The sequence below is a fragment of the Salmo salar genome, chromosome ssa24 (genome assembly GCF_905237065.1).
Source record: "Salmo salar chromosome ssa24, Ssal_v3.1, whole genome shotgun sequence".
NCBI lineage: Eukaryota > Metazoa > Chordata > Actinopteri > Salmoniformes > Salmonidae > Salmo > Salmo salar.
The window spans coordinates 43,556,559-43,583,267 of NC_059465.1; the positions used below are offsets into that span (position 1 = coordinate 43,556,559).

Consider the following 26,709-nt stretch of genomic DNA (forward strand, 5'->3'; position numbering starts at 1 on the left):
GCAGCAGAGGTAACTCTGGGTCTTCCTTTCCTGTGGCGGTCCCCATGAGAGCCAGTTTCATCATAGCGCTTGATGGTTTTTGCAATTGCACTTGAATTAACTGTCAAAGTTCTTGAAAATGTTCCAGATTGGCTGACCATGTCTTAAATTAATGGACTGCCGTTTCTCTTTGCTCGTTTGAGCAGTTCTTGCCATAATATGGACTTGGTCTTTTACCAAATAGGGCTGTCTTCTGTATAGCACCCCTACCTTGTAACACAACTGATTGGCTCAAATGCATTAAGGAAATTCCTCAAATTAACAAGTCACCGGTTAATTGAAATGCATTCCATGTGAATACCTCATGAATCTGGTTGAGAGAATGCCAAGCGTTTACAAAGCTGTCAAGGAAAAGGGTGGCTACTTTGAAAAATCTCAAATTTATTTTGATTTAATACTTTTGGTTACTACATGATTCCATGTGTGTTATTTCATAGTTTGTCTTCACTATTATTCTACATTGTAGAAGATAGTTAAAGAAAAACCCTTGAATGAGTAGGTGTCCAAATTTGACTGGTACTGAATGTAAAGAAATACTTTAATAAATCTGCAAAAAATGTCTAAAAACCTGTTTTAGCTTTGTCATTATGGGGCAGTGTAGATTAAGGATTTATGTTTTAAATCAAATTCTAGAATAAGGCTGTAACGTAACAAAAATGTGGAGAAAGTCAAGGGGTCTGAATACTTTCCAAATGCACTGTAAGTCAACATAACATGGACTTAACTCATATTATGTAAACTTATAGTCACTGCACTATGGACTCTGAGAAATTATCAGATTTTTGGGGCTTAAGTTAGAGCAACTCAAATGGGTGCCATATTTTAGTAGTGCACTACCCTGTTAGTAAACCTTGTAATTTCAAGTATTCTATACTTTGACTCACCAAGGTGTGGTCTAAAGTTTGGGCTTTTAAGTATAGAAAAGGTATGGCCATCCAGCTGATGATAAAAGGTCAAAACAGAATAAAAAAAATAAGTGAATTTAATTTATTTAGGAAAAAAAATTAAAAAAATGTTAGTTACATTATATACACAAACTACTATGGTACACAGAAGTCACAATACAGTGAAAGATCATGTGCACGTAGCCAGTCACCTCCTTCAGTTATACAGTGTATTCACGTTAATCTCACTCGGCTCGCTCTACCCAAAAAGACACTCGCACACACACACAGGTCATACTATACAAATGACGTGCACACACGCAAAACGCATAAAAAAATAAAATAAAAAAAAGACATACACTCAAAACGCAAGCAGACAAAATACTGCAGCTCACAAATATTAAACGATTCAAATGTAATGTGCATCAGTACAAGGTGTACTTGGGGGGTTGATAAATAAAGCCTGGTCTTGCAGTGCTTCCATTCTTCATAAATTAATACAAAAAATATACAGTAAAGAGACTAGGTTTGTTGGGGGGGGGGATGTCCGATAACACATTTAACACCATTTTCCTAATCCGAGTTGACTGCCAGTCTGCACAAAGAAACACTTAAGAATCGTCCGACAATACTGACAGACAGTACACCTAAGGACCGCCCACCCCTCCCCACAGAACGTGCCTCCCGTCGTCCCATTTGACAGCGACCAGTGTCATGTGAGCATCAGTAACCAACGGAAACCATCCAGGTGCTCGTCACGAATCGACGGCGGTTCTTTCTTCCGCCTTCGGGTCCCCATGGCGACAGTGTATTGATCTTTGAAGTCCAGAATCCTTATATGTGTAACCTGACAAAATCAAAACAAGAGGAACAGTCAATAAACATGATTGACAATACATCAAGACAATCTCAGGACTTTGTCTAATGGTTTTAAACAGATTTTATACAGAGTCAAATAAGACACCGTTAGGGAATTCAACAATACACACTATTTGACTGGGCAGTGTACCTTTTTTTACTGGGTTTTACCTCCCAGCCATCGCGACACTTGACGTACGTGATCCCCTGTCCTGGAGTGATCTCAGTCAACGAGGGGTCCTGGGCACAGAACGTGAACCTGCACAAGCAAGAAAACTGGTCAATACGAGAAGTGTAAGACAACACAAAAAAGGCAAAGAGCAAGACACTAAATATGCCAAAGCAGAGTCCCAGTTCATAAAGTGAAAAGAACAATGTATAATTGACTAATGAAAACATCCCAGTTTATGAGCGTATTATCAAAAAATCACAGATGGTCGATTTCGCATGGTGAACCACCAACCACCCAGTGGGAACACAACTAGCATTTGTAAAACAAAATGGCTGCTGCTGTTCTCCCACCCCAACTTACTTCTTCTGAGTTTCTCCACACTTGACACGGATCCTACGGACCTCCAACATCTGGTTGGTGGGCTTGCTGCTGCTCTTCCAGTCCCAGAAGTTCTTCTTAATGTTTTTCCAAAAGGACCCGAAGGACTCAGACGCCCCCTCCCAGCTCAGACGGATCTTCAACAGGTCCCCAATGTCGTCCTCGGTGAAGACCAGGAAGGTGTTGGTCAGGTTCAAACCCACTTTGTTAGGACTGGAAGTGGGGGGGGAACACAAAAGGGTCAATCACAGGTCATCTACATACAGTAAATAGTCTTCACTTATTTGCTATTAAGTGAGAAGTTAAAGGCTAGATCAAAACCCACATATTCAAATGAGCTGCACCACAATCCTAACTTCACCCATTCAAGTACAGAGATTTTCCCCCAACACACAGCTTTGAGACCTAGTACAAGTTAACAATGGTCGGTGCAATAGTACAACGCAAGTTCTATCATCTTGGGTTAGGTCTAGTATTGGATACAGTATAGTAATACCATGTACTCACATGTCTACGTGCAGGTCTTGGCTGTCGTTGTGAGCGCCATACAGTTTCACGTAGAAGGTCGGGTCAGCATTATCAGCCTGCTTTCTGTTGAACACATGCATCTTCATCTGGTAATGGATCCCTAGGAGGGACAAACACAGCCCAAGAGGTTTAAAAATCACTTTTATCAACACTAGGGGGCAAGGCTTTAAGCTTACACAGGAGATTACAGTAGCTTTATGACTGCAAGGCGTGTCAAAAACAAGTTGCGATATCAGTGCCAGTAGCTAAAGGATAAGAAAAAGGCATTAAAGCAGATGTAGATTTATAACTGCAGGAGGATTTAACCCAGAGCAGGAGGATTTAACCCAGAGCAGGAGGATTTAACCCAGAGCAGGAGGATTTAACCCAGAGCAGGAGGATTTAACCCAGAGCAGGAGGATTTAACCCAGAGCAGGAGGATTTAACCCACAGCAGGAGGATTTAACCCAGAGCAGGAGGATTTAACCCAGAGCCCACGGCAGGAGGATTTAACCCAGAGCCCACGGCAGGAGGATTTAACCCAGAGCCCAGGGCAGGAGGATTTAACCCAGAGCAGGAGGATTTAACCCAGAGCCGCAGGAGGATTTAACCCAGAGCCGGCAGGAGGATTTAACCCAGAGCCGGCAGGAGGATTTAACCCACAGCCAGGGCAGGAGGATTTAACCCAGAGCAGGAGGATTTAACCCACAGCAGGAGGATTTAACCCAGAGCAGGAGGATTTAACCCAGAGCAGGAGGATTTAACCCAGAGCAGGAGGATTTAACCCAGAGCCCACATGTAAGTTAGAGAAAATATAAAAACTAGAACCTGGATACACAGTTTCAGTTACTGTTGGAACCACTAAACCAACCATAGGGCTACAAAACACAGCTCACCTCCGAAGGGTGTGTCGGCACGGGTCTTCAGGTACATCTTGCTATTGCGCCTCTTCCTCGTCTTCTTGGCGTTGTAACCCATCTGGTTGCAACGGTTCTTACGACAGCTCAGGCAGATGCCCTTCTTGAAGCGTTCAGAGTCCGTGCACTGGTAGGCGAAGCTTGCGTGTTCCTTGCTAATCAGAGAGTCCACAAACAGGTGTACGGCTCGCTCGTGCTCACACTTCATCACATCCATGAAGTCTGAAGAGGGGAGAACGGGTTAGATTAACTCACAACAGCAAAACCAGTACAGTACTGTGTCCAAGTTAAGCTTGCAGAATTCCCTGAGTTTCAGAAATCTTGTTTGGAGGATTCCTGGAACCAGGAGCGACTGTGAGCGATTATAAGAGAATCCGCCAAGCGAGAGATATATATATATATATATATATATATACACTGTACACAGACATTTTTTTTTAACTGAATTTGGGAAAGATTCAGAAATGTTGGTCACCGAAACTTCTTTCCGCGTCTCGGTGACTACTCAGTGTGGGCACTCACTTCCTCCGGCGGCGCTGGTCAGAACGCTGGTCAGGTCACAGCCCGGCTGCACGTCTCCTCCGTTGGGGTAGATGTCGATGTCTCCAATGGGCTGCTGGATGCCTATGCTCACTCCCAGCGCCTCGCGAGTGTACGTATGCAGGACGTCCACGAAGTCAGCGTCGTCCGAAGACAGGCGCTTCTCATCCCCCACCCCCTCAAACATGGGCCCTGCCGGATCTAGACCTATAGGAGAGGTGGGAGAAACAGGAATGTCTCATTTGGTGGACAAGAGAGGGGTTGTGTCTAAGATCTGTAGGCATACAGCTTCTGCAGTCAATACACCGAAACTATAGACATCTTAACACATCCGTCGCTCCATAAAGACATGTTGAAGCTAGATAGATAATTGACTATATGGAGCTTTACCCTAATGGGTACTTGTTTCCTATTGGACTAGTATGGAGTTTGATTTACAGGAGCTTGGCACCGTTCCAACATTGTATGGAGCAACATTAAGTGATATCATACCATCTTCGAGCCACTTACCTGTGATTCGGCCGACGCTACCTCGCACAAACGTGCCTGCGTAGCCCGCCACATGGGCCCCCAAGCTGTAGCCAATCAGGTGCACATTCTGCAAGGGCATCTGCTGTTCCTCCTATCGGATACAAGACAACCCACACACACAATCAGCTGCTGCTACCCCCCACAAACACAGTGAACAAGACCTGGCCCTCGGCCAATAGCAGTCAGTCATTCCCTGGGCACCAGCCAATCCCAGTGGAGATAATGAGGGCAGAATACGTTCCCGCTCTTCCTTCCATGCAACAGCACCTCTACCTTCTGCCTCAATCTACTCCCCTATCCACAGCCTGAACCCTGGGCTTGCGTGTCAACCATGTCCTGGTCTGGTTCAGGGGACAGGGCCTGAATGGGACGTTGGATAGGTCCCAATACTGTTAAATAGCCTCCTTTCCCTCAATCCTCCATCTGAACAGACTAGATGGGTAAAAAGGAAAGCAGTACGGTGGATTTTTAACTAAACCCAGTCTCTGCTTTTAGTGGAAGTCAAGTCGCGAATGAGGGGGAGAGGACTGCGAATGCAGCCATTGGCTCGTGATGAGAGCGATTCCCCATCGCAAACTAGATACAGGACAACTCTTCCTCAAGAGCATCTGCAGAGTCCCGACCAACCAAATGGAAATGACAGTATACCCCAGAACTCCCGTTTGGGATTCTAGAATCCCAGAGTTCCCACCCACACCTGCAAAGGTTGGCAGCAGCTTCCCGGCTGTTCTGTTGCTAAGGGAAACTTCCCTGCCAGCCAATCCTGCGCAACACATTACTACTACTACTGCAGTAGCCAGTTGGTGGGCTTGGAAGGGTGTTAGGCTACTCAGCTGTGCTCTAACACACTGGACTCCATGTGTCCTGGAGCCATCTCCACTCACTAAGCTACTGGAGACAGTCCTGTCCTCTGTCAGTATTTGTAAACGAACCAGCCCTTTTCACCAATAGAAGACGCCACAGAACTATCAAATAAATTCAAATCAATTACACACCTGGAGCCAGTTGATGGTGGTGGCGACGCTGAGGCCGACTTGGTGGGTGTGGTTGACAGCGTCAGGGTAGAGCTGGTGGGCCATGGGCAACCATTCAACGATGACCACGTTGGCCTCTGGTTCTCGCTGCATCATGGCCGCCACCAGCTTTCGCATCCAACTCTCAAACATCCCGCTCATCTGGAGAGGGAGGTTCTCAATGAGTCAGTGATCATCAAACTGTCACACACTCTCTTCTAAAAACACAAAGAGTCATTGAAGCAAACTGTGGGAGGGTAGTCTATAAGAGAGTTTGTGTTTTTACCGTCCAGCCGTGGATAATAAAGATAGTCTTGGCAGTGACGTTGAATCCACATTCCAGCAGACTTTTCTTCTCACCAGGCACCAAGATGCAGCCGTCCACATCTAGATCCAGACTCTTCCTCATGTTGTATGTGATCCGGTCATGGACCGTCTCATCTTCACCATGTGGCACTTTAAACTCCTCATCTGAGAAAGAGAGAGAGGAGTGAAGGAAGAGGGAGACAGAGAGGGGGAGAGGAAACAGGGAGAGAGGAAACATCAGTATTAGCATTGTCTCTTTGTGCACCTCAGTGTTGTCCTGGAGTCTTCATCTTCCATTCAGTGCACCAGACTGGTGAAAGAAATAGTGTGAATATCTATCAGGAGCTTTGCTTTTCCATTCCACGGTTTTGAATAATCTTTTTTTTTAAATCCCCCTTCCACAGATCAACTCAGTGTAGTACAGAGGGGAGGAGAAGCGGTAAGGAGAGGAAGCTGTTGCTGAAAAGCAATCTTTAGCAATTATTTCTATGACAACGCCCTGAAGTCACCTGTTAATGTAGTACAGACAGTGTAACCTATACAGTTAAGCCATGTAGGTCATACAGCAGCTATGCCGATGTCAAATGGCTTACACCCCACACCGATTTATCCTTCCTGATTGCCTAGTCACTTTAACTACATGTACACATTAGAGCTACCTCATACCGCTGCACATTAACTAGATACGAGTAGGCCTGCTCCTTGTAATTGGTGTCCTTGTTACTTTATTACCATTTTTTTCCTTTTACTGTGCATTGTTGTAAGCATTTTACTGTAGTCTACACGTGTTAAACTCGGCGCACATTAATTACTACCGTGGCCTTTCTGCCACTGGCGCACGGCCACATCTCCGCACTCCAGAGCTCCCCAAACTGTTTTACACTGGTCGTGCTCGTACTGACACGCGTTCACACGAACACTCAAGATATCTGCAGAGTTTAAAAAATAAAATAAAAACGAGGCAAGTTGGTCCTACTGTAGTCAGTCAGGATAGTAATTTAGAAAATCGCATGGAAAATACTTAGATAACTTTGTTACGACTGGCACATGAGCATAAATTCCTCTCAGGAACAGAACAGGATAGTGGAATTCTGTGGACTTTACATAAAATTGCTTTCATGTAAAACATTTTAAGATAATCGGAATGTAACATTGGAATTTAGACTGATTTAGCTTAAAATCTCAATTCAATATGGAACAGGAGACGTGGCGTCTTGTCCGGGTTTTGCGCCACATTGAACAAGTTGTTACATTTTTTGTTCAGTATAATTTGTGTGGCTTCGGGTTGCATTCAATAGAGCGCGATAACAAGAAAATGTCCACCCTGGCATGGACAACAACAACAAAAAAGTTAGATTATATAGGTTTATATTCTGAGAACTAGAAGAGACAATTAAAAACAGGGATGTGGCTGGAGAAAAGTAGCACCCTTCCTAAGTCACTTTTCCAACTCACACGAAAACTGCCTTAAAAGTCATTGACCCTTTCTTCACGGTGTCTCTCCCTCACGACTCAAACCTCCAGTGGGTAATCTAACCTAATATTTATATTTAGGGCAGGCTATCCGAATATGGTATTAAAGTTAATGAAACAGTTTGAGATTGGATTTAATGTCATTTTACCTTTGAAAACGGTGTTCTCTTCCGCTCCCGACACAAAGAATGCAACTGCACAAAGTGAGAAACTCCACAACAAAAGGGTGCTATTTTTCATTTCTTCTAAAAAAATAAAAAATGTAAAGCGCGTTAGTTGTTTAGATAATAACTGGAAGGTTCACAGTTGGTGTTTTCACTGAGCCTGTCCAATGAACCTAGTGTCAATGAAAGCCGGCGGCAGTGGTTCGTATGTGCCTAAAAAAACCGGTAGCAGCAGCGTGAATGTATGAACTTGCGGCAAGTTTCTCATTACAGATTTAAATAGTTTCTCCTTTAGTCATCTGATCATCGGCAGATCGCTACGTGGGAATTCTAGGCCTGTAATTGGTCAAGCCCCCATTTGTTTACGTTTTAAAGGCGTGGTGAAGAAAAGGATGAATGAGTTTGTAGTAGCTTCTCACGTTGCTTCTTTTTAACCCTTTCATGGGCCGTGTCTGAAAACAAAACTATGTGATTTGCACCCCCGTATGGCTCTGAATATGTGGAGTAGACTACACTGAGTACACAACTAGGCTACAGTGAGGTATGGAAGAGAAATGCTAATATCTCAGTTACAACATGTCATAACCTGTAGGCGGCATGCTTTTGTCTCTAAATCTTCGAGTCAAACTGGACCTCTCTTTTCCATTTAGCCCATAGTAACCACTCACATTTATAGAGGCTATGGTTTGACAGTCAAAACACAGAGAGATCGATTTTGTGTGTGTGTGTGTGTGTGTGTGTGTTTCAGAGAGGAAATGTTATTGTCTAATTGTGATTAGCAATTATTCAACTTTAGAAAAATAGAAGTGCAACATGTAAAGTGTTGGTCCTATGTTTCATGAGCTGAAATGTATATTTTTTTTAAACACACAGAAATGTTCCATAAGCGAAATAAACATATTTCTCTCAAATGTTTGTTTATGCCACAAATTTGTTTACATCCCTATTAGTGAGCATTTCTACTATGCCAAGATAATCCATCCACCTGACAGGTTTGGCATATCAAGAAGCTGATTAAACAGCATGATCATTACTCAGGTGCACCTTGTGTTGGGGACAATAAAAGGCCACTTTAAAATGTGCAGTTTTGTAACACAATACAATGCCACAGATGTCTCAACTTTTTAGGGAGTGTGCAATTGGCATGCTGACTGCAGGAATGTCAACCAGAGCTGTTGCCAGAGAATTTAATGTTCATATTTCTCTACCATAAGTCGTCTCCAACATCGTTTTAGAGAATTTGGCAGTACGACCAACTGGCCTCACAACCGCAGACCACGTGTAACCACGGCAGCCCAGGACCTCCACATCCAGCTTCTTCACCTGCGGGATCGTCTGAATAGGGGGAAGAGGGGTGCCGAGGAGTAGTTCTGTCTGTAATAAAGCCTTTTGTGGGGAAAAACTAATTCTAATTGGCTGGGCCTGGCTCGCGAGTGGGTGGGCCTGGCTGCCAAGTGGGTGGGCCAATGCCCTCCTAGGCCCACCTATGGCTGCACCCCTGCCCAGTCATGTGAAATCCATAGATTAGGGCATAGTGAATTTATTTCAATTGACTGATTTATTGTATATGAACTGTAAATCATAAAAAATATTTGAGATTGTTGCATGTTATGTTTACATTTTTGTTCAGTATAATTTGTGTAGCTTCAGGTTCCATTCAATAGAGCACGATAACAAGAAAATGTCCACCCTCGCATGGACAAAAAAAGTTATATTATATTCTATAGGATTATATTCTGAGAACTAGAAGAGACAATTAAAACAGGCATTTGGCTGGAGAAAAGTATCACCCTCTGCTAGCCCATGGGAATGTTTAAAGGCCCCGCGCGCGATGGGGGAGGGGATTGTTTACCTCTCTCTCTCTCTCGCTCTCTCCCTCCCTCTCTCCCTCCCTCTCTCTCTCTCGCTCTCTCCCTCCCTCTCTCTCTCTCTGGCGAGGTGCCAAGGCTGCTCACTGACGGAGTTTCAATTGATGATGGGAAGAATAGGCTCACTCAAGCAAGGCCCTGGCTACAATAATACCAGTGTTTACACACATACATGAGCGCACAGTAGGACGTTTAGCTGGAGATCCGTACACCTGCTACCCGCTGGCGCCTCGGCAGGAGCTGAGGAGATTCCCTTGAATTTATGAAACACACAGCGTCTCTCTCTCTCTCTCTCTCTGACGTCTCTATACTCTTAGATAAACAAGCTGTTAGGCCTATCAGATGTTGTCTAATGTGTTTTATTAGGCTTGTGTTAAATAAGGTTGTCAGCACTGTTAAGAACAACCCTCGTCGTGACTTAATGCTCGAGAAGGAATGACTAAATTATTCTATTCAAAGCTCATCTGAGTGTCCGTGCTGATAAAGATAGATGGATATTTTTAAATCTCTGCTTCATCAAAACGTTGGACACCATTAGTGGACATATTACAACAGCTGTTACAAATAACCAAAGCCCTTTCATGTCATTGCAGCCTGCTGCCTGCTTAGGTGCTGCTACCTCTCAGTGGGATGGATATGGTTGCTCTCTATCAGCTGGTTTCAGTCTATCAGCTGGTTTCAGTCAATCAGCTGGTTTCAGTCTATCAGCTGGTTTCAGTCTATCAGCTGGTTGCTCTCTATCAGCTGGTTTCAGTCTATCAGCTGGTTTCAGTCTATCAGCTGGTTTCAGTCTATCAGCTGGTTTCAGTCTATCAGCTGGTTGCTCTCTATCAGCTGGTTGCTCTCTATCAGCTGGTTTCAGTCTATCAGCTGGTTTCAGTCTATCAGCTGGTTGCTCTCTATCAGCTGGTTTCAGTCTATCAGCTGGTTGCTCTCTATCAGCTGGTTTCAGTCTATCAGCTGGTTGCTCTCTATCAGCTGGTTTCAGTCTATCAGCTGGTTGCTCTCTATCAGCTGGTTTCAGTCTATCAGCTGGTTTCAGTCTATCAGCTGGTTGCTCTCTATCAGCTGGTTTCAGTCTATCAGCTGGTTGCTCTCTATCAGCTGGTTTCAGTCTATCAGCTGGTTGCTCTCTATCAGCTGGTTTCAGTCTATCAGCTGGTTTCACTCTATCAGCTGGTTTCAGTCTATCAGCTGGTTTCAGTCTATCAGCTGGTTGCTCTCTATCAGCTGGTTTCAGTCTATCAGCTGGTTTCACTCTATCAGCTGGTTTCAGTCTATCAGCTGGTTGCTCTCTATCAGCTGGTTTCAGTCTATCAGCTGGTTTCACTCTATCAGCTGGTTTCAGTCTATCAGCTGGTTTCAGTCAATCAGCTGGTTTCAGTCTATCAGCTGGTTTCAGTCTATCAGCTGGTTGCTCTCTATCAGCTGGTTTCAGTCTATCAGCTGGTTTCAGTCAAACAGCTGGTTTCAGTCTATCAGCTGGTTTCAGTCTATCAGCTGGTTTCAGTCTAACAGCTGGTTTCAGTCTATCAGCTGGTTGCAGTCTATCAGCTGGATATCATAAGGTGAATGCACCAATTTGTAAGTCGCTCTGGATAAGAGCGTCTGCTAAATGACGTAAATGTAATGTAATGTAAATGGTTTCAGTCTATCAGCTGGTTTCAGTCAATCAGCTGGTTTCAGTCTATCAGCTGGTTGCTCTCTATTAACTGGTTTCATTCTGTCAACTGGTTTCAGTCTATCAGCTGGTTTCAGTCTATCAGCTGGTTTCAGTCTATCAGCTGGTTTCAGTCTATCAGCTGGTTGCTCTCTATCAGCTGGTTTCAGTCTATCAGCTGGTTTCAGTCTATCAGCTGGTTTCAGTCTATCAGCTGGTTTCAGTCTAACAGCTGGTTTCAGTCTAACAGCTGGTTGCTCTCTATCAGCTGGTTTCAGTCTATCAGCTGGTTTCAGTCTATCAGCTGGTTTCAGTGTATCAGCTGGTTGCTCTCTATCAGCTGCACCGCTCTATCAGCTGGTTTCAGTCTATCAGCTGCTCTATGAGCTGCACCGCTCTATCCCTTCATAGCAGCCAGAACCTCTAAGACAGTGAGAAAGACCTGTCCATTACACAGCACCTCAGACTTGTAAGACAACACGTCACCAATGTTACGTTGAAATAACCCTTGGCCCCTAGGCCCTTTATGGAGTGGCCACTTGCTGATGCATTTCATAGTCTCAATCACTCGAGTCTTATTTGGGGGGGAAAAAATAGGAATTGAACCGATCAAAGTTCACTTGTATCCCAACTGCAACTTGTCAATATTCCAAAATCCATTTTGTGACCATCGTGTCCCCAATGTGACCTGTTTTGTAACATGATTCCCTATGAAACGTCGCCAGATAGACACTCTCTGGTAATAGATAGTGAGAAAGTATTATTTTTTTTTAAACAGCACCGAAGTTAACTCGCTGGTGACTTGATAAAGTGATTGAAGCCTGGCTGCTCAATGTGCCTGACTTCCTAGCGTCATAAATTTGTTTTTTAAAAACACACACAAGAGTTGGAACTTAGTTATAGCAAGTGATTTTTTTGTTGTTGTTGCACTGATAAACACCTTGTAGCTTGTTCTTTATTTAAGATAGTTTGACAGCTAATGAGGAAGTTGTAGCCATGTTATTTTTCTCTGAAATCAGCAGACAGACTTTCCTGTCTTCATAGATTGTAGAGCAGTGCACTGACTAGTTTTTCATGCAAATATTTTTAACTTGAGAAATACTGCACCAAACACCTTAGCTAGATGTAAAATGGCGGTACCAAGACCACCTCAGCAAGGTCTTATTTGTCTTTGATTAATTTTGACAAATTTTTAAGGAAGTGGTTATGTTGTTGCTACGGTGACTCAGGAGGGACAAACAACAGTACCTGCAAAGGTATGATATGCGAACATCCGCCACACCCACATAAAACAACACCCCAAGACAACTTACGTTTGGCTTTCCGTCACGGCCGCTAACGTTTCTTAAAGAGCAGTCTTCAAAAACGAGGCCAAATCAGGAAGTGCAGTCGCCCTTCAATATGGCGACACATCTGAACTCCTCCTCCACATTTACTGGATTGGTTGAACAGTGCAGAAGAGAACATCCCCAAACAGTTTTTTTTCTCTCTCTCTCTCTCTCTCTCTCTAATTTACACCTGCTACATTAGGTTAGTCTGAGTGTTGATCTAGTGACTATAGATATAAACAGGACCCTAATCATACACATCCACTCTATATAGATGGATAGATTATGATCCTTCTGTAACACCCTGTGGCAGCTAAGAGATGTCTAATAGGCTAGCTCTCTGTTCAAGTGGTTAGCGTCATGGCTTTTCCAACCCGGAAATCATCCCTTGTAAATTAGAACATGCATGTAGTAATGTGTAAGTGATCACTGTCTAACATCAACCTGACCCCCCCCATGGTCTATTTGTGGCACAAAGGCATTCAACCATACGGAATGTATGTTTAACACAAACTCACACACGCACGCACGCACACACACACACACACGCACGCACACACACACACACACACACATGTCTGCTAGGCAGAAGGAGTTCAGGGTTGGTTTATTGGACAGTCGTGGTCATTAAATATGTCAGTAGGTCTGTTCTCCAGGTCTGTTCTCCAGGTCTGTTCTCCAGGTCTGTTCTCCAGGTCTGTTCTCCAGGTCTGGACGGCAGTCTGTTCTCCAGGTCTGTTCTCCAGGTCTGTTCTCCAGGTCTGGTCGCCAGTCTGTTTTTCAGGTCTGGACGGCAGTCTGTTCTCCAGGTCTGGACGCCAGTCTGTTCTCCAGGTCTGGACAGCAGTCTGTTCTCCAGGTCTGGACGGCAGTCTGTTCTCCAGGTCTGGACGGCAGTCTGTTTTTCAGGTCTGGACGCCAGTCTGTTTTTCAGGTCTGGACGGCAGTCTGTTTTTCAGGTCTGGACGCCAGTCTGTTTTTCAGGTCTGGACGCCAGTCTGTTTTTCAGGTCTGGACGGCAGTCTGTTTTTCAGGTCTGGACGCCAGTCTGTTTTTCAGGTCTGGACGCCAGTCTGTTTTTCAGGTCTGGACGGCAGTCTGTTTTTCAGGTCTGGACGGCAGTCTGTTTTTCAGGTCTGGACGCCAGTCTGTTTTTCAGGTCTGGACGCCAGTCTGTTTTTCAGGTCTGTTTTTCAGGTCTGGACGGCAGTCTGTTCTCCAGGTCTGGACGGCAGTCTGTTCTCCAGGTCTGGACGGCAGTCTGTTTCTCAGGTCTGGACGGCAGTCTGTTTTTCAGGTCTGGACGGCAGTCTGTTTTTCAGGTCTGTTCTCCAGGTCTGTTTTTCAGGTCTGGACGCCAGTCTGTTTTTCAGGTCTGGACGCCAGTCTGTTTTTCAGGTCTGGACGCCAGTCTGTTCTCCAGGTCTGGACGCCAGTCTGTTCTCCAGGTCTGGACGGCAGTCTGTTTTTCAGGTCTGGACGGCAGTCTGTTCTCCAGGTCTGGACGGCAGTCTGTTCTCCAGGTCTGGACGGCAGTCTGTTTTTCAGGTCTGGACGCCAGTCTGTTCTCCAGGTCTGTTTTTCAGGTCTGGACGCCAGTCTGTTTTTCAGGTCTGGACGCCAGTCTGTTCTCCAGGTCTGTTTTTCAGGTCTGGACGGCAGTCTGTTTTTCAGGTCTGGACGCCAGTCTGTTTTCCAGGTCTGGACGGCAGTCTGTTTTTCAGGTCTGGACGCCAGTCTGTTCTCCAGGTCTGGACGGCAGTCTGTTTTTCAGGTCTGTTCTCCAGGTCTGTTTTTCAGGTCTGGACGCCAGTCTGTTTTTCAGGTCTGGACGCCAGTCTGTTTTTCAGGTCTGGACGCCAGTCTGTTCTCCAGGTCTGGACGCCAGTCTGTTCTCCAGGTCTGGACGGCAGTCTGTTTTTCAGGTCTGGACGGCAGTCTGTTCTCCAGGTCTGGACGCCAGTCTGTTCTCCAGGTCTGGACGGCAGTCTGTTTTTCAGGTCTGGACGCCAGTCTGTTCTCCAGGTCTGTTTTTCAGGTCTGGACGCCAGTCTGTTTTTCAGGTCTGGACGCCAGTCTGTTCTCCAGGTCTGTTTTTCAGGTCTGGACGGCAGTCTGTTTTTCAGGTCTGGACGCCAGTCTGTTTTCCAGGTCTGGACGGCAGTCTGTTTTTCAGGTCTGGACGCCAGTCTGTTCTCCAGGTCTGGACGGCAGTCTGTTTTTCAGGTCTGTTCTCCAGGTCTGTTTTTCAGGTCTGGACGCCAGTCTGTTTTTCAGGTCTGTTCTCCAGGTCTGTTTTTCAGGTCTGGACGCCAGTCTGTTTTTCAGGTCTGGACGCCAGTCTGTTCTCCAGGTCTGGACGCCAGTCTGTTCTCCAGGTCTGGACGCCAGTCTGTTTTTCAGGTTGTTGTTGTTTGGCAAGGCAACAATGTGTCATTCAGCTACCTAGGCTACTCTATTGTTGCTTGGCAACCCAGACTCCTTGCTCTGGCCAAACACAGACACAATGAGCCTGGATCTGAGTACCTCCCCGACACTTCACTGAATGCCAACACATTTCGGGGAGCCGTCTGATTGGTCCAGAAACCGATGGGTAGAACCAGAGCCAAAACACATGTGGGTAAAGCGTCAGTTAAAAAATGTGGCATCGGCTTTGATATACTCTGATTAGATCCCACCTGGTCGGACAGTTATAGGCCTATCGAGCTGACATGCAACACGTGTAAGTTGATGGAGGATGATGTATTTTCTTGGAAGTTAGGGGTTTGATGAGCGTAGCACAGAGCGGGTTCAGGAGAGGGAGGTCTGCCACGGTGACCGTTAAGACGTGATGAGTGTTGCGTAATTTTGACACTGAGAAAGTTTTACGATACCATGTGGAGGGAAGGGTTGTTGATCAAGTTGAGTGCGTCGGGGCATTGGGGGACGACTATATAACTGGATCGTGGACTTCCTGTTTGATCGAGTCAGACAGACGAGGGCGGGGTCAGAATTGTCGATGTGATTTGATCAATGGTACTCCTCAGGGAAGTGTGGTTAGTCCTGTGTTCGATGTGATTTGATCAATGGTACTCCTCAGGGAAGTGTGGTTAGTCCTGTGTTCGATGTGATTTGATCAATGGTACTCCTCAGGGAAGTGTGGTTAGTCCTGTGTTCGATGTGATTTGATCAATGGTACTCCTCAGGGAAGTGTGGTTAGTCCTGTGTTCTTCAACCTGATGATAGATTACTTTTCTCTTCTTTTTTTTTAAACTGAGTTATTTTGGACGCAGTATTTGCACCCTACTGCAATTATACTACATTCTAACTACAGTTATACTGCATTCTAATTAGTTATACTACAGTGTACTGCAGTTATACTACATTCTGGCTACAGTTATACTGCACTCTGGCTACAGTTATACTGCACTCTGGCTACAGTTATACTGCACTCTGGCTAGTTATACTGCACTCTGGCTACAGTTATACTACATTCTAACTAGTTATACTGCACTCTAACTAGTTATACTACAGTGTACTGCAGTTATACTGCACTCTGGCTACAGTTATACTGCACTCTAACTACAGTTATACTACATTGTAACTAGTTATACTACAGTGTACTGCAGTTATACTGCACTCTGGCTACAGTTATACTACATTCTAACTACAGTTATACTACATTCTAACTAGTTATACTACAGTGTACTGCAGTTATACTGCCATCATCAACCATGAATAAATATTAGTGCAAGGTATAATAATCAAGTTGCGAACGTTTGCAGGAAGAACAGAACAGGTTTCAAGGAGTTTCCATGAGAAGAAGATTTCAGGGTGGTATTTTAATTTGACATGTTTAGCTGTCTGTGTAGTTTCTTCTGGCAGACTATTAAAACAGAGTTGTTATTCTGCTATGTGGTTACTTACCTACGCTTAAAAAGGAATAGTCATTTAATTAGTTAAACTCTATCGCACTCAAGTGGCCAACAAAGAAACTACACCATTCTTCTAATCTTTTTTGTTTGTTTTTGGAATGGAGTTAGTTACAAACTTCACTTCACTTCAGAGGTTGATCAATTAAAGATTTATGTTCCTGTGAGGGCACTTCTATTCTGGAATTGGTACATGACACACGCAGCAAGACACAGAGATGATGTAGGTTAAACAAGTAACAGTCAGCACGGAAGAGACAGGAGGACAAACAGTATTTAACGTTTTCAAGCAATCAATCACACACAAAACTAGATTATGGTCATACACTTTACATTACTCGGTTTCAACCAAAATACGTTTCTTCTTTCTAGGGAGCTTTTTTTTCCTGGCAACTGTGCTTCTGTTTTGCTCTTCGGGGTTGCGATACTGTAAAACACGTTGACAACCACCATGGAACTGATGAAAGACAAACCCACACACGAACAAAGTGTTAATTAACCTACGTCTTGGTTGTTTCATGTATCTACCTACCTTGATGTGTATCTGAAGGGATAAATGACAGTATTATTAGCAGCATGCCTTCAGCCGTTGCTCATTGGATCGTGACACAGCAGCAGCGGGAGGCGGACCGTGTGTGTGTGTGTGTGTGTGTGTGTGTCTTGAACAACATTAGCGTGAACAAGAATAGTACAATCGGCTGTTCGCTTTCTAAATAAAAGTTCCCCAATTAAACTGATGCAAACGGATGAAAATGGTGGAATCATGCCACAATTAGACTGGATAATGCTAAACAAGGTTGGAATGTTATATAAATTCAACAAAATAAAATAATTTGTTAATTTCACCCCAAAAAATCTGTTGAAATCATATATGTGTATGTATAGACTAAAGAATTGCATTCTGGTCATACGTATAATATAATGTATAACCTCACCTATGGATTTGGGGTGTTGGAGTGTCAGTGTGTAGAGTCCTGTCAGAGTCCTGTCAGTGTGTAGAGTCCTGTCAGAGTGTAGAGTCCTGTCAGAGTGTAGAATCCTGTCTATGTGTAGAGTCCTGTCAGAGTCCTGTCAGTGTGTAGAGTCCTGTCAGAGTCCTGTCAGTGTGTAGAGTCCTGTCAGAGTGTGTAGAGTCCTGTCAGATTCCTGTCAGAGTGTAGGGTCCTGTCAGAGTGTAGAGTCCTGTCTGTGTGTACGGTCCTGTCAGAGTCCTGTCAGTGTGTAGAGTCCTGTCTGTGTGTAGGGTCCTGTCAGAGTCCTGTCAGTGTGTAGAGTCCTGTCAGTGTGTAGAGTCCTGTCAGATTCCTGTCAGAGTGTAGAGTCCTGTCAGAGTCCTGTCAGTGTGTAGAGTCCTGTCAGTGTGTAGAGTCCTGTCAGATTCCTGTCAGAGTGTAGAGTCCTGTCAGATTCCTGTCAGAGTGTAGAGTCCTGTCAGAGTCCTGTCAGTGTGTAGAGTCCTGTCAGTGTGTAGAGTCCTGTCAGTGTGTAGAGTCCTGTCAGAGTGTGTAGAGTCCTGTCTGAGTGTGTAGAGTCCTCAGAGTGTAGAGTCCTGTCAGAGTCCTGTCAGAGTATAGAGTCCTGTCAGAGTGTAGAGTCCTGTCTGTGTGTAGAGTCCTGTCTGAGTGTGTAGAGTCCTGTCAGAGTGTGTAGAGTCCTGTCTGTGTGTAGAGTCCTGTCAGAGTGTAGAGTCCTGTCAGAGTGTGTAGAGTCCTGTCAGTGTGTAGAGTCCTGTCAGTGTGTAGAGTCCTGTCAGAGTGTGTAGAGTCCTGTCAGTGTGTAGAGTCCTGTCAGAGTGTGTAGAGTCCTGTCAGAGTGTAGAGTCCTGTCAGAGTGTGTAGAGTCCTGTCAGAGTGTAGAGTCCTGTCAGAGTGTGTAGAGTCCTGTCAGAGTGTAGAGTCCTGTCAGAGTGTGTAGAGTCCTGTCAGAGTCCTGTCAGAGTGTGTAGAGTCCTGTCAGTGTGTAGAGTCCTGTCAGTGTGTAGAGTCCTGTCAGAGTGTGTAGAGTCAAGTCAGAGTGTAGAGTCCTGTCCGAGTGTGTAGAGTCCTGTCAGAGTCCTGTCAGACTCTGTAGAGTCCTGTCAGTGTGTAGAGTCCTGTCAGTGTGTGTAGAGTCCTGTCAGTGTGTAGAGTCCTGTCAGTGTGTAGAGTTCTGTCAGTGTGTAGAGTCCTGTCACAGTGTGTAGTAGAGTCATGTCACAGTGTGTAGTAGAGTCCTGTCAGAGTCCCGTCTGTGTGTAGAGTCCTGTCAGAGTGTGTAGAGTTCTGTCAGAGTGTGTAGAGTCCTGTCAGAGTGTGTAGAGTCCTGTCAGTGTGTATAGTCCTGTCAGTGTGTATAGTCCTGTCTGTGTGTAGAGTCTTGTCTGTGTAGAGTCTTGTCTGTGTGTAGAGTCCTGTCAGAGTGTGTAGAGTCCTGTCAGAGTGTGTAGAGTCCTGTCAGTGTATAGAGTCCTGTCAGTGCGTAGAGTCCTCTCAGAGTGTGTAGTAGAGCCCTGTAAGAGTGTGTAGTAGAGTCCTGTCAGAGTCCTGTCTGTGTGTAGAGTCCTGTCAGTGTGTAGAGTCCTGTCAGTGTGTGTAGAGTCCTGTCAGTGTGTAGAGTCCTGTCAGAGTGTGTAGTAGAGTCCTGTCAGAGTCCTGTCTGTGTGTAGAGTCCTGTCAGAGTGTGTAGAGTCCTGTCAGAGTCCTGTCTGTGTGTAGAGTCCTGTCAGAGTCCTGTCAGTGTGTAGAGTCCTGTCAGTGTGTAGAGTCCTGTCAGTGTGTAGAGTCCTGTCAGAGTGTGTAGAGTCCTGTCTGAGTGTGTAGAGTCCTCAGAGTGTAGAGTCCTGTCAGAGTCCTGTCAGAGTATAGAGTCCTGTCAGAGTGTAGAGTCCTGTCTGTGTGTAGAGTCCTGTCTGAGTGTGTAGAGTCCTGTCAGAGTGTGTAGAGTCCTGTCTGTGTGTAGAGTCCTGTCAGAGTGTAGAGTCCTGTCAGAGTGTGTAGAGTCCTGTCAGTGTGTAGAGTCCTGTCAGTGTGTAGAGTCCTGTCAGAGTGTGTAGAGTCCTGTCAGTGTGTAGAGTCCTGTCAGTGTGTAGAGTCCTGTCAGAGTGTGTAGAGTCCTGTCAGAGTGTAGAGTCCTGTCAGAGTGTGTAGAGTCCTGTCAGAGTGTAGAGTCCTGTCAGAGTGTGTAGAGTCCTGTCAGAGTGTAGAGTCCTGTCAGAGTGTGTAGAGTCCTGTCAGAGTCCTGTCAGAGTGTGTAGAGTCCTGTCAGTGTGTAGAGTCCTGTCAGTGTGTAGAGTCCTGTCAGAGTGTGTAGAGTCAAGTCAGAGTGTAGAGTCCTGTCCGAGTGTGTAGAGTCCTGTCAGAGTCCTGTCAGACTCTGTAGAGTCCTGTCAGTGTGTAGAGTCCTGTCAGTGTGTGTAGAGTCCTGTCAGTGTGTAGAGTCCTGTCAGTGTGTAGAGTTCTGTCAGTGTGTAGAGTCCTGTCACAGTGTGTAGTAGAGTCATGTCACAGTGTGTAGTAGAGTCCTGTCAGAGTCCTGTCTGTGTGTAGAGTCCTGTCAGAGTGTGTAGAGTTCTGTCAGAGTGTGTAGAGTCCTGTCAGAGTGTGTAGAGTCCTGTCAGTGTGTATAGTCCTGTCAGTGTGTATAGTCCTGTCTGTGTGTAGAGTCTTGTCTGTGTAGAGTCTTGTCTGTGTGTAGAGTCCTGTCAGAGTGTGTAGAGTCCTGTCAGAGTGTGTAGAGTCCTGTCAGTGTATAGAGTCCTGTCAGTGCGTAGAGTCCTCTCAGAGTGTGTAGTAGAGCCCTGTAAGAGTGTGTAGTAGAGTCCTGTCAGAGTCCTGTCTGTGTGTAGAGTCCTGTCAGTGTGTAGAGTCCTGTCAGTGTGTGTAGAGTCCTGTCAGTGTGTAGAGTCCTGTCAGAGTGTGTAGTAGAGTCCTGTCAGAGTCCTGTCTGTGTGTAGAGTCCTGTCAGAGTGTGTAGAGTCCTGTCAGAGTCCTGTCTGTGTGTAGAGTCCTGTCAGAGTGTGTAGAGTTCTGTCAGAGTGTGTAGAGTCCTGTCAGTGTGAAGAGTCCTGTCACAGTGTGTAGTAGAGTCCTGTCACAGTGTGTAGTAGAGTCCTGTCAGAGTCCTGTCTGTGTGTAGAGTCCTGTCAGTGTGTAGAGTCCTGTCAGAGTGTAGAGCCCTGTCAGTGTGTAGAGTCCTGTCAGTGTGTGTAGAGTCCTGTCAGTGTGTAGAGTCCTGTCACAGTGTGTAGTAGAGACCTGTCAGAGTCCTGTCTGTGTGTAGAGTCCTGTCAGTGTGTAGAGTCCTGTCAGAGTGTGTAGAGTCCTGTCTGTGTGTAGAGTCCTGTCAGAGTGTAGAGTCCTGTCAGAGTGTGTAGAGTCCTGTCAGTGTGTAGAGTCCTGTCAGTGTGTAGAGTCCTGTCAGAGTGTGTAGAGTCCTGTCAGTGTGAAGAGTCCTGTCACAGTGTGTAGTAGAGTCCTGTCACAGTGTGTAGTAGAGTCCTGTCAGAGTCCTGTAAGAGTGTGTAGTAGAGTCCTGTCAGAGTCCTGTCTGTGTGTAGAGTCCTGTCAGTGTGTAGAGTCCTGTCAGAGTGTAGAGCCCTGTCAGTGTGTAGAGTCCTGTCTGTGTGTAGAGTCCTGTCAGTGTGTAGAGTCCTGTCAGAGTCCTGTCAGTGTGTAGAGTCCTGTCAGAGTGTGTAGAGTCCTGTCAGTGTGTAGAGTCCTGTCAGTGTGTAGAGTCCTGTCAGAGTGTGTAGAGTCCTGTCAGAGTGTAGAGTCCTGTCAGAGTGTGTAGAGTCCTGTCAGAGTGTGTAGAGTCCTGTCAGAGTCCTGTCAGAGTGTGTAGAGTCCTGTCAGTGTGTAGAGTCCTGTCAGTGTGTAGAGTCCTGTCAGAGTGTGTAGAGTCCTGTCAGAGTGTAGAGTCCTGTCCGAGTGTGTAGAGTCCTGTCAGAGTCCTGTCAGAGTGTGTAGAGTCCTGTCAGTGTGTAGAGTCCTGTCAGTGTGTGTAGAGTCCTGTCAGTGTGTAGAGTCCTGTCAGTGTGTAGAGTTCTGTCAGTGTGTAGAGTCCTGTCACAGTGTGTAGTAGAGTCATGTCACAGTGTGTAGTAGAGTCCTGTCAGTGTGTAGAGTCCTGTCAGAGTGTGTAGAGTTCTCTCTGTGTGTAGAGTCCTGTCAGAGTGTGTAGAGTCCTGTCAGTGTGTATAGTCCTGTCTGTGTGTAGAGTCTTGTCTGTGTAGAGTCTTGTCTGTGTGTAGAGTCCTGTAAGAGTGTGTAGAGTCCTGTCAGAGTGTGTAGAGTCCTGTCAGTGTGTAGAGTCCTGTCAGTGCATAGAGTCCTCTCAGAGTGTGTAGTAGAGTCCTGTAAGAGTGTGTAGTAGAGTCCTGTCAGAGTCCTGTCTGTGTGTAGAGTCCTGTCAGTGTGTAGAGTCCTGTCAGTGTGTGTAGAGTCCTGTCAGTGTGTAGAGTCCTGTCAGAGTGTGTAGTAGAGTCCTGTCAGAGACCTGTCTGTGTGTAGAGTCCTGTCAGAGTGTGTAGAGTCCTGTCAGAGTCCTGTCTGTGTGTAGAGTCCTGTCAGAGTGTGTAGAGTTCTGTCAGAGTGTGTAGAGTCCTGTCAGTGTGAAGAGTCCTGTCACAGTGTGTAGTAGAGTCTTGTCACAGTGTGTAGTAGAGTCCTGTCAGAGTCCTGTCTGTGTGTAGAGTCCTGTCAGTGTGTAGAGTCCTGTCAGAGTGTAGAGCCCTGTCAGTGTGTAGAGTCCTGTCAGTGTGTGTAGAGTCCTGTCAGTGTGTAGAGTCCTGTCACAGTTTGTAGTAGAGACCTGTCAGAGTCCTGTCTGTGTGTAGAGTCCTGTCAGTGTGTAGAGTCCTGTCAGAGTCCTGTAAGTGTGTAGAGTCCTGTCAGTGTGTAGAGTCCTGTCAGAGTGTGTAGAGTTCTGTCTGTGTGTAGAGTCCTGTCAGAGTGTGTAGAGTCCTGTCAGTGTGTATAGTCCTGTCTGTGTGTAGAGTCTTGTCTGTGTAGAGTCTTGTCTGTGTGTAGAGTCCTGTCAGAGTGTGTAGAGTCCTGTCAGAGTGTGTAAAGTCCTGTCAGTGTGTACAGTCCTGTCAGTGCGTAGAGTCCTCTCAGAGTGTGTAGTAGAGCCCTGTAAGAGTGTGTAGTAGAGTCCTGTCAGAGTCCTGTCTGTGTGTAGAGTCCTGTCAGTGTGTAGAGTCCTGTCAGTGTGTGTAGAGTCCTGTCAGTGTGTAGTCCTGTCAGAGTGTGTAGTAGAGTCCTGTCAGAGTCCTGTCTGTGTGTAGAGTCCTGTCAGAGTGTGTAGAGTCCTGTCAGAGTCCTGTCTGTGTGTAGAGTCCTGTCAGAGTGTGTATAGTTCTGTCAGAGTGTGTAGAGTCCTGTCAGTGTGAAGAGTCCTGTCACAGTGTGTAGTAGAGTCCTGTCACAGTGTGTAGTAGAGTCCTGTCAGAGTCCTGTTTGTGTGTAGAGTCCTGTCAGAGTGTGTAGAGTCCTGTCAGAGTCCTGTCTGTGTGTAGAGTCCTGTCAGAGTGTGTAGAGTTCTGTAAGAGTGTGTAGAGTCCTGTCAGTGTGAAGAGTCCTGTCACAGTGTGTAGTAGAGTCATGTCACAGTGTGTAGTAGAGTCCTGTCAGAGTCCTGTCTGTGTGTAGAGTCCTGTCAGTGTGTAGAGTCCTGTCAGAGTGTATAGCCCTGTCAGTGTGTAGAGTCCTGTCAGTGTGTGTAGAGTCCTGTCAGTGTGTAGAGTCCTGTCACAGTGTGTAGTAGAGACCTGTCAGAGTCCTGTCTGTGTGTAGAGTCCTGTCAGTGTGTAGAGTCCTGTCAGAGTGTGTAGAGTCCTGTCAGAGTGTGTAGAGTCCTGTCAGAGTGTAGAGTCCTGTCAGAGTGTGTAGAGTCCTGTCAGTGTGTAGAGTCCTGTCAGTGTGTAGAGTCCTGTCAGAGTGTGTAGAGTCCTGTCAGTGTGTAGAGTCCTGTCAGTGTGTAGAGTCCTGTCAGAGTGTGTAGAGTCCTGTCAGAGTGTAGAGTCCTGTCAGAGTGTGTAGAGTCCTGTCAGAGTGTAGAGTCCTGTCAGAGTGTGTAGAGTCCTGTCAGAGTCCTGTCAGAGTGTGTAGAGTCCCATCAGTGTGTAGAGTCCTGTCAGTGTGTGTAGAGTCCTGTCAGTGTGTAGAGTCCTGTCAGTGTGTAGAGTTCTGTCAGTGTGTAGAGTCCTGTCACAGTGTGTAGTAGAGTCATGTCACAGTGTGTAGTAGAGTCCTGTCAGAGTCCTGTCTGTGTGTAGAGTCCTGTCAGTGTGTAGAGTCCTGTCAGTGTGTAGAGTCCTGTCACAGTGTGTAGTAGAGACCTGTCAGAGTCCTGTCTGTGTGTAGAGTCCTGTCAGTGTGTAGAGTCCTGTCAGAGTGTGTAGAGTCCTGTCTGTGTGTAGAGTCCTGTCAGAGTGTAGAGTCCTGTCAGAGTGTGTAGAGTCCTGTCAGTGTGTGGAGTCCTGTCAGTGTGTAGAGTCCTGTCAGAGTGTGTAGAGTCCTGTCAGTGTGTAGAGTCATGTCAGTGTGTAGAGTCCTGTCAGAGTGTGTAGAGTCCTGTCAGAGTGTAGAGTCCTGTCAGAGTGTGTAGAGTCCTGTCAGAGTGTAGAGTCCTGTCAGAGTGTGTAGAGTCCTGTCAGAGTCCTGTCAGAGTGTGTAGAGTCCTGTCAGTGTGTAGAGTCCTGTCAGTGTGTAGAGTCCTGTCAGAGTGTGTAGAGTCCTGTCAGAGTGTAGAGTCCTGTCCGAGTGTGTAGAGTCCTGTCAGAGTCCTGTCAGAGTGTGTAGAGTCCTGTCAGTGTGTAGAGTCGTGTCAGTGTGTGTAGAGTCCTGTCAGTGTGTAGAGTCCTGTCAGTGTGTAGAGTTCTGTCAGTGTGTAGAGTCCTGTCACAGTGTGTAGTAGAGTCATGTCACAGTGTGTAGTAGAGTCCTGTCAGAGTCCTGTCTGTGTGTAGAGTCCTGTCAGTGTGTAGAGTCCTGTCAGAGTGTGTAGAGTTCTGTCTGTGTGTAGAGTCCTGTCAGAGTGTGTAGAGTCCTGTCAGAGTGTGTAGAGTCCTGTCAGTGTGTATAGTCCTGTCTGTGTGTAGAGTCTTGTCTGTGTAGAGTCTTGTCTGTGTGTAGAGTCCTGTCAGAGTGTGTAGAGTTCTGTCAGAGTGTGTAGAGTCCTGTCAGTGTGAAGAGTCCTGTCAGTGCGTAGAGTCCTCTCAGAGTGTGTAGTAGAGCCCTGTAAGAGTGTGTAGTAGAGTCCTGTCAGAGTCCTGTCTGTGTGTAGAGTCCTGTCAGAGTGTGTAGAGTCCTGTCAGAGTCCTGTCTGTGTGTAGAGTCCTGTCAGAGTGTGTAGAGTTCTGTCAGAGTGTGTAGAGTCCTGTCAGTGTGAAGAGTCCTGTCACAGTGTGTAGTAGAGTCCTGTCACAGTGTGTAGTAGAGTCCTGTCAGAGTCCTGTAAGAGTGTGTAGTAGAGTCCTGTCAGAGTCCTGTCTGTGTGTAGAGTCCTGTCAGTGTGTAGAGTCCTGTCAGAGTGTAGAGCCCTGTCAGTGTGTAGAGTCCTGTCTGTGTGTAGAGTCCTGTCAGTGTGTAGAGTCCTGTCAGAGTGTGTAGAGTCCTGTCAGAGTGTGTAGAGTCCTGTCAGTGTGTAGAGTCCTGTCAGAGTGTGTAGAGTCCTGTCAGAGTGTAGAGTCCTGTCAGAGTGTGTAGAGTCCTGTCAGAGTCCTGTCAGAGTGTGTAGAGTCCTGTCAGTGTGTAGAGTCCTGTCAGTGTGTAGAGTCCTGTCAGAGTGTAGAGTCCTGTCCGAGTGTGTAGAGTCCTGTCAGAGTCCTGTCAGAGTGTAGAGTCCTGTCAGTGTGTAGAGTCCTGTCAGTGTGTGTAGAGTCCTGTCAGTGTGTAGAGTCCTGTCAGTGTGTAGAGTCCTGTCAGTGTGTAGAGTCCTGTCACAGTGTGTAGTAGAGTCATGTCACAGTGTGTAGTAGAGTCCTGTCAGAGTCCTGTCTGTGTGTAGAGTCCTGTCAGTGTGTAGAGTCCTGTCAGAGTGTGTAGAGTTCTGTCTGTGTGTAGAGTCCTGTCAGAGTGTGTAGAGTCCTGTCTGTGTGTATAGTCCTGTCTGTGTGTAGAGTCTTGTCTGTGTAGAGTCTTGTCTGTGTGTAGAGTCCTGTCAGAGTGTGTAGAGTCCTGTCAGAGTGTGTAGAGTCCTGTCAGTGTGTAGAGTCCTGTCAGTGCGTAGAGTCCTCTCAGAGTGTGTAGTAGAGTCCTGTAAGAGTGTGTAGTAGAGTCCTGTCAGAGTCCTGTCTGTGTGTAGAGTCCTGTCAGTGTGTAGAGTCCTGTCAGTGTGTGTAGAGTCCTGTCAGTGTGTAGAGTCCTGTCAGAGTGTGTAGTAGAGTCCTGTCAGAGTCCTTTCTGTGTGTAGAGTCCTGTCAGAGTGTGTAGAGTCCTGTCAGAGTCCTGTCTGTGTGTAGAGTCCTGTCAGAGTGTGTAGAGTCCTGTCAGAGTGTGTAGAGTCCTGTCAGTGTGAAGAGTCCTGTCACAGTGTGTAGTAGAGTCCTGTCACAGTGTGTAGTAGAGTCCTGTCAGAGTCCTGTAAGAGTGTGTAGTAGAGTCCTGTCAGAGTCCTGTCTATGTGTAGAGTCCTGTCAGTGTGTAGAGTCCTGTCAGAGTGTAGAGTCCTGTCAGTGTGTAGAGTCCTGTCAGTGTGTGTAGAGTCCTGTCTGTGTGTAGAGTCCTGTCAGTGTGTAGAGTCCTGTTAGAGTGTATATCCCTGTCAGTGTGTAGAGTCCTGTCTGTGTGTAGAGTCCTGTCAGTGTGTAGAGTCCTGTCAGAGTGTGTAGAGTCCTGTCAGTGTGTAGAGTCCTGTCAGTGTGTAGAGTCCTGTCAGAGTGTGTAGAGTCCTGTCAGAGTGTAGAGTCCTGTCAGAGTGTGTAGAGTCCTGTCAGAGTCCTGTCAGAGTGTGTAGAGTCCTGTCAGTGTGTAGAGTCCTGTCAGTGTGTAGAGTCCTGTCAGAGTGTAGAGTCCTGTCCGAGTGTGTAGAGTCCTGTCAGAGTCCTGTCAGAGTGTAGAGTCCTGTCAGTGTGTAGAGTCCTGTCAGTGTGTGTAGAGTCCTGTCAGTGTGTAGAGTCCTGTCAGTGTGTAGAGTTCTGTCAGTGTGTAGAGTCCTGTCACAGTGTGTAGTAGAGTCATGTC

General features: G+C 46.2%; 1 protein-coding gene across 3 annotated transcripts; it reads right to left on the reverse strand.

Moving 5' to 3' along the window:
- Positions 1-1,012: 1,012 nt before the first annotated feature.
- Positions 1,013-17,142, reverse strand: LOC106585939 (endothelial lipase). 3 transcript variants are annotated; one of them, XM_045706996.1, is made up of 10 exons: positions 17,082-17,142; positions 6,126-6,310; positions 5,822-6,001; positions 4,806-4,917; positions 4,278-4,502; positions 3,735-3,977; positions 2,839-2,959; positions 2,314-2,544; positions 1,933-2,040; positions 1,013-1,770 (listed from the first exon to the last, which is right to left on the reverse strand). In XM_045706996.1, the coding sequence occupies exons 1-10, from the start codon at positions 17,125-17,127 to the stop codon at positions 1,758-1,760; spliced, it is 1,464 nt and encodes a 487-aa protein (XP_045562952.1). In that variant the 5' UTR covers positions 17,128-17,142; the 3' UTR covers positions 1,013-1,757. The 3 variants fall into 3 exon arrangements, with proteins under 3 accessions (XP_045562952.1, XP_045562953.1, XP_014028164.2); XM_045706997.1 differs by lacking the exon at positions 17,082-17,142 and adding an exon at positions 12,624-12,707; XM_014172689.2 differs by lacking the exon at positions 17,082-17,142 and adding an exon at positions 7,768-8,065.
- Between the last annotated feature and the right edge of the window lie 9,567 nt (positions 17,143-26,709).